At 38.0% G+C, this 12,097-nt stretch overlaps 1 protein-coding gene across 1 annotated transcript in view; it reads left to right on the top strand.

The window, feature by feature from the left end:
- Dhc1 (Dynein heavy chain 1) overlaps window positions 1-12,097 on the top strand; it is a 443,578-nt gene that overhangs the window by 329,851 nt on the left and 101,630 nt on the right. The window contains exon 54 of the mRNA XM_068227758.1: window positions 11,421-11,573. Within this exon, the coding sequence (XP_068083859.1) occupies window positions 11,421-11,573 (153 nt within the window). The remainder of the gene's footprint in view (window positions 1-11,420; window positions 11,574-12,097) is intronic.

Genomic DNA, 12,097 nt, shown 5'->3' with positions numbered 1-12,097 from the left:
CCCCAATTTGTCCTCTTGAATTCCAACTTTATCTTAATATTGTGATCTTTCCTACTTTTAAAGACACCACTCAAACTTATTCGTCTACTGATGTCCTCCCATGCCATCTCTCCACTGACAGCTCGGAACATGCCACTTAAAATTGGTACGAAACAGCATTCGGTTTGGTTAAAAATTTTCGTGGATGTTTTCCAAGCAGCATTTACTCATTAGCACGTATTTTCTAATTCCAATAACCTGAATACGCATATTTAGTTTCATTCTTAAAAATTGTAATAGGATCATTCCAGAGGCTTGTGGCAAACATTTCCATTTTCTTACTTCAAACGGTGTCATCTAACCTAGGTTTACCGCACACGTATTATGAAAACATGATTCAAGCTTCCTGTAGAATAATGATAAACTTTTCACTATAAATTACATGGGAACAGCCTTTCTGAAAATTAACAAAACATAAAAGTATATAACCTAACCTCTGAAATTAGTTACGCACACTGCTGTATCTTGAGCAGGAGAAGTACCACATTCTTATTTTATTTCAGTACACAGTATTAAAATTAAGCAATCGTTTACTTCAGCCTTTATTTCTAAGGAGTTAACAACTGCTGTCTTTGCACTTATTGTGAAAACATGTTTTTCCAATGTTTGTTTACACCATTCGGAGTTGTGAGACCTCAGGCTCGCTCAAGATCGACTCACTCGCGCATAGAGAGGAATCAATATGGAAGATGATCGTTCACATTCAATATAAATGCTGGAGTCGAGTGTATGAATACTGATAATGGATAAAAACTAACATGCCCAAATTTGCCTGTAATAATGGATGAATCAATAAAAGGGTTCTCACTGTAACCAAAAGATACTGCACAGATTAATATAGGAATTTTCAAAGGTTATAATAACATTGTCATTAAATCAAGGATTCTCTTCTACTACAGCGTCCGTGATTGGATGTGTATCCAAATCCGATATATCATTTTAGCCCTAAGTGCCCACGCACTAAATTTCTCTTCCGCCTTGAATCATCCCTAGCAAGTTTATGACATCTTTTTCATAGGTTCTTAATGTCCCATAACCAAAATGAATAGAAATAACTATTTGAGAATTTTAATATTTCCTTAATGCTAAATGCAGGGTTTGCCTTATTGTGAATTACATTACATCGAATTTAAAATTGCATTGCTCTTATGCATTAATTTTTGGGACTGGAAATTTCTTCCGTTAAATGCAAGTTTACGCTAAATCGAGGTCATGCAAAATCAGGTTTATACTGTATTTAGTTTCACTACAGGGAACACAGAATTTAAAGAATACAAGATTGAGTGCCCAGAAATACATTAGTCAATAAGGAACCAGCTCTGCTTTGCAGCATTGACTAGTCAAAGTATGAGCAGCTAGGTCACAGACATAACATCTTCTGCTTCTTCCTGGCCTTTTCCCACCTACATGGAGTTAGCACTAATGTGGACTATGCTCAGTTTTATGGCCAGATGCCTTCCCTGATGTTAATCCTATGTGGAGGGACGTATTCACAATTGCATGTTTTTGTTGTTTGTTTATTATTAATTATTTAGCATATGGCTAATTGTACCGGTTACGACCTGTACATGCCATATTTTTTGACGAGTAATTGTATTCCGTCATCACGCAAGACGTTCAGAGCGAACTTGGTTTGTTTACGTTCAGAGGAGCGAGCAGGCAAGCCGGCGACAGCTGTGTGTGTGTGTGTGTGTGTGTGACGTAGCTGCAGGGACAAGATAGACTACCCGCCCTATACCATGTGTAGCCTGCCTGACCTGGTATGCTCTGGATATGAACGTCACCTCTTCGTGAACATTCAATATGAAAATTTTTTTATACTTCTGTAATAATAATTGCAGCGACTTGAGCGATACATCATTTTGAAGAGGATAATTGTGAATCTCAAGAAAATCCATCGAGGGATTCGCAAGATAATCAATTTCTAAGAGATCACATTATCTGATTACGTAGGAGCCCCAAACTGAATATAAGCTGAGCACACTTGACCCTGGTCAGACAGTCATAGCTGGGTGTCCAGCCTGACTCTCCACGCTGCACTGTTCGTCGAAGTGCTGATAGAGACTAACTTCGTATGATTCAAAGTCTTCGTGTGGGACTTAAACTCTGACAGTCAAATTGAAATTATAAATTGTGCGCATGTGAACTCTAATGTATAACAAAGTCTTTATGATGGACATTGAGTCTATCAGTCAAGTTGAACTTGTAATTTTTGAGTGTGATGAAGTCTTTGTAGTAGACTTGGATTATATCCGTCAAGTTGAACTTATCATCTGTGCGCGTATTGGAACTCTGATTATGTCAAGTCGTGTATTGGACTTGGGTGACAACAGTCAAGTCGAACTTATATTTTGCGCGCATGTAGAAACTTCGCGATATAACTTACTTTTGTTCTTGTAGAACTGAGTTTATTACCATGTTGCCTGTGTGAAACTTAGCCTCTGAACAAACATAATTAATTTCAGTGTGACACTACTACGTTATACTATTAACTGTGACATTTTCTTAAATCTCAGTCAGCATAATTTCATTAATAAACAAGGGTGTTTATGAAAGTGTTCGAACTTATACATGAATGTTAATGCAAGTGATTACCATAATCGTGTGCTACGACACCAGTGTTTCACTCCAAACTCAAACTGTGTTCTTTATCCAATTCAAACAAAATTGTGTATTATTTCTTCTGAACAGTGTGTAAATTATTTGTGTGTGACTGACAGCAGTGTCGTTGATAAGCTCTCGAACAGTCGCCTATTTTATTTAATGTCAAGTGCGCCTAACAACAAACTGTACTTTTCATTTCAACCTTAGTTCTTCGTCAAAGTGTTTAGCATTACTGCATGACTGACAGCAGTGTCTTTGATAAACTCTAGAGCAGTCATACATTTCTTTCAATGTCAATTGCTCCTTTATTTAGTGAAAAATCACCACGAACTGTGCCAAGGGCATGAATAATTTTCAGTTTCATTATTTCTATTCATGAACTGTGCTTTAATTTCTTCCAGTCTCGATGCTACCCACATCTTCATCTTTAGTGAACTTATAAATTCTATCTACAAGATTAAGAGTGAATTCCACTGCATATCACAACCATATTAAATGAAACAGTGCTGTTAAACCAAAGTGTCAGGGGACTGTGTAAATTTGAACATTCATGTAAGTTATGTGACGAGTGATTACCCCGCAACATCATCGGGAATCGTCGGAGAAAGTCGTAGAACGTTGGAGATCATCCAGAATGTCAAAAGTTCGAGACTCAAACCCATATCAAACCGACCAGGGTGTTCCGGCCTTATCCCAACGTAATATTGGCAACTTGCAGAACGTGTTCCAGTCCCATTCAGCCTGGTGAACGGGGAGCACGGGTCATCAAAAGGCGATGTTGAAGACAGCAACTATTAACAGTAAGGTGATATGCACTTTAAAATGCATTTTCTGAATAAAAAAACTATTATTCAATCTATTTGAAAAAATCTTCTAGATAGGTCCCTGCCTCCTGTACCAAGCCCTAGCTAGAAATCATCCAGTATTGCCCTTAGATCTACCTCGTGCTAACTTTAATATTCATTCATAAAGTTGGGCTATTTTACTGGTACATAATATACACTTTTAACAACAATAAACACATACAAATATATACATACAATTTAGAAACAATAAACTGAGCAGGGTTACATGTTCTTCACAACTGAATGTCCAGTCACTGGAATTGCCAGCAGGAAATCATCTTCACTACCAGGATAGGCCTGAATCTTGCAGTCGCTGGCAATGTGGTGAATGGTTTGACATAGAGCTCCACAGTCACAGACTAGAGTAGGCAGCTTGTTCAATTTGTATAATGCATCTCTGCATCTGCCATGGCCCGTTCTGTTTCTGTTCAGAGTAGTCCAGGTCTTGTGCGGTAGCTGAAATCCATTTGCAAGTTTAGCACTGAGAAGATGTTATGCAGGTTTTAAACCTCTTGAAGAATAGAAAGGTTGATGGGAAGCAGGAACAGAAGTTGTTTGTAATGTGGTAAGTTTTATGCAAATGGAGATGTGTGTTATGACAAACACAAACACCCAGCCCTCATGCTGGAGGAATTAACCAAACAGAGTTAAAATCCATTGCTTGGCTGGGAACAGAACCCGGGGCCTTCTAAACCAAAGGCCAGCATGCTGACCATTTAGGCAAGAAGCTAGACATGACAGACACACTATGAATGCAAAATTTTGTTTTTCATTTCTACTCTGAAAACTGAGGCTCACTTATGGGAACAAACTGAAACTGACAGAAGATGACTGACAAAGAACTGCAGTTCATTGTCAAGTGGTTGTCAAGCTATCAGTGTGTTTCTAAACCCTCCTTTTAGTGTTGTGGAATTTTCATCTGGACCTATCTTTGGCTAGTGCTCATATTCCATTACATTATTTTGTCTCTTAGAGTACAATTCTTCAGTGACAACCAGCTGATGGTAGAACGGTTATGTATCCAACCAAGCTTCTGACTGAGGACTCAACATACAAAAGAATATTTGAAGAAACAATCATCCTGCTAAAAATCTAAACCAAAAGCCAAACCCCATGGAATTACAGTCATGATGGGCCTTGGCCTATAATACCAAGCAGCCACTGCTCAACTGGAATGCCAGCAGATTAAGAGGTGATGTGGGGTCAGCATGACAAATCTTCTTGGTCGTCGTTCTTGGCTGTTTAGATCAGAGTCACTGTCTCAATGTCAGATCGTTCCCATCTATATTTCTGAACTCACATTTTGTGAAAAGTTGTTTTCTCGAAAGCTCATTTACTTAATCTGTGTTCCCAAAGCCATTTACCCAAGTTTAATTTCAATATTGTCCAGCTCCATGGATAAATGATTAGCGTGCTGGCCTTGTTTAATTCCAATGACTTGTTCTACGTTCTTCCACATTACACTTTCTCCTTCATATCAAAAAGAGTGATACTTCGTAGCCATTCACTTGGTGGTTGTCTTCTGGCATTACCTTGTTGAATTGCTGTGCCAGCCACAGAAAGCCTCTCTGACTGAGCAGCCTCCATACTTCTGTGGAAATATCATCGAGCTCTGGTGGTGATTTGTTGTTTTTCATATGTTGGAGGAACTTTTTCACTTCCTCAGCTTCAACACATGGAGCCAATCCCTCAACTTTCACACTATCTGAGATAGTAGGATGGAGGAATTCTTCCTCACTAACATTGCTGAAATGGTCTTGCCAACATTTTGGTATGTCCTCAGGTCTTCTGAGTATTTAACCATTCTGATCCTTTATCTGAGTGATGTGGATGAGGTCTTGTGCTGCTTGGCATCAAGCATTAGCTGTCCTGTATATTTCCTTTCTACCCTTGCATGTATTGAGGTGATTATATAATTTCTGTAGTTGGCAGATTTAGAAATAGCTACATCTCTCTTAGATCTTCTAGCTAGGATCTGCCAGGTAAAACACACACAGCAGAGACATTAGCATTCACTTTTATTGCCTCACACCGTTCATTGCAAGACAAGCCTTTACGAATATAAATTCATGTATTCACTGGGGTATACTGGTTAAATAGGACTACACCTTTACCCTTGTGATCTTTCTTACTCCAACTTTCTAAAGCTCATCTTCTCAATTTGAATCATGCCTTTTGTGTCCAATAGATTAATTTTCTGTTTTATTCATTGTGGCTACGCTCAAGCTGACTTCTTGAGAAAAGTTTCTTGTTGAGTCTAAAAAGACTTTCCTGAAGAAGTGTAAAATTCTGCATATGTTAATATATTGCAAATAAATTTTCCACTATGTGAAGAATTTTTTTTTTGAAGTTTGATCATTACCATTTGATATTAAATCTATAATACGTTGAAATATATAAATGTGTTTGGCTAGATTTACTTATGATATGAAGCCTTGATTCATCAGTGAGATCATCAGATTATTCATCTGTTGAGTAAACAAATGAAAGGGTACAAAAAAATTCCACTTTCAGCATGATTCGACAAAACACATCTAGGAATGAGTTCTAATGAACCAATTTTATTCTCACTATCACCACTGCCCATGCTGTCAACATGTTTCTTGACTTGTAAGATAGAAATGAAGATTGTAATATTCTTGAGGTTTATTTTTATTAATGGTCAAACAAACTAATTGTTGAAAATATCTTCATTTCTGCTCGCTTACACCGCGTTTAGGACAAAACTTATACCATTGAAACACCAGCTTCATGACACATACATTTATTACGAGCTGTTGACTACAACTGACTTACACACACACACACATAGCAATTCAAAAATGTCCAAAGAATAAAACAAATGAAGATAAACCACTTGACTAAATTAATATGAATTACCAACACATAACCTCAATGTTGTATTCCTAAAATATGTACAAGATATGATACATGACATTTTATTTTTTATGAGAAAACTTCAACATTGCAACACTCCCCCCTTTTCTCAAAAAAATAAAAATACAACACCTCAATCAATTGTCCTCTCATCGCAAACCTATAAGCTTATACAAACTCTTAAGCTTGTTGCTTGATAAATTCTTTGTAAACAAGTCTGCAGCATTTCTCTCTGATGCTACATATACAAACTCAATTAACCCCTTTTCTACCAGTTCTCTACATACATGGTACATGATGTCAATATGTTTTGACCTTTCACTCACAAAATCATTTTTACTCAATTTAATTGCTGCTGCATTGTCAGCAAAAACTTTACAAAGTATATCCATAAAGCTTTCCAGCCCTAGCTCTGATAGCAAATCTTTCATCCAAGTTACTTCTCGAGATACCTCTGCCATTGCCATGTATTCAGCATCCATGGTAGATCTAGCAATACAACTCTGTTTCTTACTATACCATGATACTGCTCCCCCCGCCACAGTGGTTACATAACCACTCACTGATCTTCTAGACTTAGTATCTCCTGCCCAATCTGCATCACAGAACACTTGTACCGACTCCTCACAATTTTTGAAACACAACTTTAAATCTCTAGTACCACATAAATATCTCATGATATCCTTCACTTCTTTCCAATCTTTAATCTTAGGTTTTTGACAATTCTGACTAACTTTACTTACCGCAAATGCAATGTCAGGTCTAGTATTATTTGACAAATATAGCAAACTTCCTACTGCACTGCGATAAATGGTACAATCAAATTCCTGCTCATCATTTTCAGCTGCTGAATACCCACTTGGTAAAACAGTCTTACTCGGTTTACAGTCCCTCATGGAAAAATCAGCAAGTAATTTGTCAATGTATAAACTTTGACTCAACATAACCCCTTCTTTTGTCTGTTCTATTTTTATTGACAATAAGTTTGTTGCTTTCCCTAGATCTTTAATCTCTAACTCATCTGCCAACCTTATTTTAACCAACTTAACAACCTCTTTGTCACCTACTGCAATAATGTCATACACACATGGTTCTTTGACACATCTCTTAAAATCTAGTCTTCTAATTATAGCATCAACACAAGCATTCCAGTCTTTACTCGAATTAGGTAGTCCATAGATGCTTTTCTTCAATTTACATACATAGTTTTGGACATCCTTTTTTACAAACAATTCTGGTTGCTCCATGTATACAGTACAACTGATTTCACTATTTAAGTAAGCACTAGTTACATCTAGATATTCTACAGTCCAGCCTCTACGTACTGCAATACCTATTAACAGTCTCATTGTTTTCCTCTTTATAACAGGGCTAAATGTTTCATCAAAACTAAGGTTCATCTGTCTCTTAAAACCTTGGGCAACCAACCTGGCTTTATATTTCTGAATGTTACCCTCACTGTCATATTTCAATGAAAACACCCACTTAGAACTAATTATCTTGACATTTTATGGTCTTTTTACAATTTCCCAAACATCCTTCTTTCTCATCTCATTGATCTCCACTTTCATGGCCTCCATCTAGTTACCAGACTCTTGGCTTGACATAGCCTCCTCAACTGTTCTAGGTTCTACTATATTTGCATGCCTACCTTCCATCACTGCCTTACAATCTTCACAAGTCTTACCTTTCCTCTGTCTTATTGACCTTCTCAGACTATTACCTGGCTCTTGTATTGCTATAGACTCAACCTCTAGTTGTTCCTCTCCGGTCGTTGGCTCAACAGCCAATGTTTTCTCTCCGTCCTCTGTGTCTAACTCAGTCCCTAATTTTATCTCTGGATCTTCAGTGCACAGTATGTCAAAGTATGTTTCACTACCCTCTGCCTTTGGTACATTTATCTTTTCCTTGATATCAATTCCAGGACTTTTCACCTTAAAGGGAAATATCTGCTCCTCAAATACGACACTTCTCCTCACTATTACTCTTTCCCTTTCAAGACTCCATAACCTATATCCATCTTTAGTACCTGCCTCGTACCCTATCATAACGCATGGCTCTGCTCTGGGATCTAACTTCCTGCTGTCTGCCCTCACAGCCCATGCCTGACATCCAAATACTTTCAATCTACCTATTTCTTCCTGATCCAACTTCCTATTGAACCACAGTTCATATGGTATCTGAAAATTTATTGCTGAGGATGGGCACCTATTTCTCAAGTACACTGCTGTCATTACCGCTTCTCCCCAGAATTCCTTTGGTAACCCTGACTGGATCAATAGACATCTAACAGTATCAAACATCGTTCTATTCTGCCTCTCTGCTAATCCATTTTGTTGTGGAGTGTACGGTACTGACCTCCTATGAGTAATACCACATTTTTGCAATTGTGCTTCAAACCTGCTACATGTATACTCTGTACCATTGTCAGATTGCACCACCTTAATTCCTACACCATGTAACTTTTCTGCATTTGCCTGATACCTATTAAACACCTCTAATACTTCATCCTTATTTTTCATACATACAGCCACATTAAATCTGGAGTATTCATCAATCATGGTTACAACATATTGAGCTTTCCCAATTACATCAGTGTGCACAACATCAAGTGGTTTTTCTACCTTACGCTCACAAAACTTAGGTACTCCCTTGTTAGTTTCCCATGAATGCATACAGAACAAGTATTAATGTCATTACTCCTTTTCAATTCTAACATAGGCAATTTAAACAAGGCTTCAGAATGTGCATGTCCGTATATCTCATGCCACAACCTAACCTGCCCAACACTTTTAAATACTACATTGTTATTACATTCTTGATCTATCATTTGATCACAGTCACTCACAGCTGCAATATCATTTCTCCCCTCTATTTGTACTACATACACATCATTCCTCCTGTTTGCAACAAACAATGTTTCATCTCCATTCTTATCTACAACCACTGCTTTCTCACCTGCAAATCCTACTTTGAAACCTTTGCTGGTTAACTTACCAACTGATATTAAATTTGCACCTAAGTTTGGTACATACAACACGTTTGTAAATGTAATTGTCCATCCTGTGGACATTTTTACTTTTATCTTACCTATACCTTTAATATCCAGCTTACTGTTATCTCCTATTTCTACATTCCCGGTTACATTTGTTAACATGTCTGTAAACATCTCCTTTGTTGGACACATATGATGGGACGCACCTGAATCGAACAACCAATCTTAAATTTTCTCAGCTCCCACAGAAACGACCATGCTCATCGCCTTATCTACTACATGTATAATTTCTGAGCTTACCAGTTTTCCACTCGCATTCACTGATTTACTCTCCTGCGATGGTTCGTCACTCTTCATTGTTGGACATACTTTTGAATAATGTCCTGACTTACCACAATTGAAGCACTTTTGGGTACTGCGACAATATTTAGATACATGTCTCTGTTTACCGCAATTGTAGCAACTATATTTTCCTCGTCCCACGTTTTCTTTCTTGATATCTTGCTTCTGTTGAACAACCATGGCTTGAGCTTCATCCTCCTCACGTTTTCCAGTGTCATAAGCCTTTCCTCCATTTTGCAGAAGTTTCCTTCTGCTTTCCTCCGTGAATAATCTCGCCTTCACCTTCGAGATGGTCAGTTTCGCCAAATCAGCTTCCAAGGAAGGTATACAAGCTGCATATTCCTCTGTAAGATTTCCGATGATCATTCCTGCAACTTGTTGATCTGTGAATTCATATCCGGCTTTACTAGTTCTCCTCCAAACTTGATTTATTTTTGCGAAGTATTCTTGAACACTCATGTCCTTCGGCTTCACAAAATGAGTTAACTGTTTCAAGGTCATAGCACCATTCACTAGCCCTCCGTCATTGCACAACTCGTCCAGTTTTTCCCATGCCCTTTTCGCTGATTCAATATCTGCAATGTCACTTTCAAAATCTTCTCCGACATATTTGAAAATAACCGCTAACGCGATCACATTGTTTCGCGCTCGTCGTCTCGTTTCTGTCTGAGGCAGTTGACAACCTGGCGTATCCTCATACCCTATTACTGATTCCCATACATCTTTCAACAACAGCTCTTGTTTCACCTTTAATGCCCACGAAAAATAGTTCTCCACTGTAAGCTTGGCCACATTCCTATTCAGTGTTTCTTCACCGGTCCACGAGGTCGCCATTTTTACCGTCAATAATGTCACAACTTGCTTCGTCCGACGTTAATTCTCGTTGCTCCATTTCCACTTATATTGACCGAAATTTACTGCGGCGATTTGGCGCTCTGGAGCTCTGGGCCCATAACCTGTTGAAAATATCTTCATTTCTGCTCGCTTACACCGCGTTTAGGACAAAACTTATACCATTGAAACACCAGCTTCATGACACATCCATTTATTACGAGCTGTTGACTACAACTGACTTACACACACACACACATAGCAATTCAAAATATCCAAAGAATAAAACAAATGAAGATAAACCACTTGACTAAATTAATATGAATTACCAACACATAACCTCAATGTTGTATTCCTAAAATATGTACAAGATATGATACATGACATTTTATTTTTTATGAGAAAACTTCAACATTCCAACACTAATAAATAATTATACCATATTCATTAATGATTAACCAGTCTATGGTAATGGAAGGATATACTAAATAAATAAAATATCATAATGGTAACACAAATGTAATTAAAGATCTGCAGCAACTAGAGACCAGATCTCCTCTCAAGAAGGATTCTGGAGATGCCTTACTGTTTTAAGAGGAGGTACAATTGGGCAATGATCCTCTATTAACACTAATCAGAAGGAAAATGGAAGAAGTCTAACAGTTTGAGGAATGGAGGTATCGGCAATAGGAAGGTATCTGTTGGAATCTACAGTATTGAAGTCTATGAAAAAAAAAAAAAAAAAAAGTAGGATGACATTTCTTAAAATGTCCACTTGTCCTTTCTTCCTTTGCCTATAGGTCCTTTTACTTCCTCCCCTCCTTTCCATCTGCCCTTTTGAGCCTTCCGGCCTTAACCAGATACTGTATTTATTCTCTCTCTTCCAGACTCACTTGGCCCAGAGTATGGAGAAGCTCGTATCCTGGACTTAGAAGCTACATGGATGGAGTCTGAGCCTCGCACTCCTCTCATCTGTATCCTCTCAATTGGCTCAGACCCTTCCCCACAGATTACAGCTCTTGCTAAGCAGAAGGATATCCGTAAGTTCCTAGAAATGTCTCATTTTTATTCTTTCTGAAAGGGGTACATACAGAGGACTCTTTAGGCCTTGTTAATAAAGTACCAGTTGTCTGCAATTATGTCATGACTCCATCAACATCTGTAGACAGTGACTGACTTCAGATTCAGGATACAGCACTAAAAATGAATTAACAACAGAAGTGTTGACCCTCTATTGGACACTCGAGAAGCATTACAGGCTCCCAGGATTTTCACAGTTTAAGTTTGTTTATGGATTGTTTTCTCACTTGATTCATGTTTAAATAAGTGCATGAGCATAGCTGACTTTACATAAGGCCGCGGCGTTCGATCTTGCAACCCCGCATTTCTCTAGCCTGGGATGGCCACTGCCAGCTCTTGGCACGCGTTTGCTTCACTACAAAAGGAATTGAAATAAGGATATAAAATATTTGTTATTATCAGCATTAAAGTGAAAGGATAGTGAGAAGTGAGCACATGGAGTAACAAAACCAATTTCCTCTCAATTTTTATTGGACATTTTTAC

The sequence above is a fragment of the Anabrus simplex genome, chromosome 5, assembly GCF_040414725.1.
Source record: "Anabrus simplex isolate iqAnaSimp1 chromosome 5, ASM4041472v1, whole genome shotgun sequence".
NCBI lineage: Eukaryota > Metazoa > Arthropoda > Insecta > Orthoptera > Tettigoniidae > Anabrus > Anabrus simplex.
The sequence above is the reverse complement of the archived record's forward strand: the minus strand, read 5'-3'. Positions and strand labels throughout refer to the sequence as shown.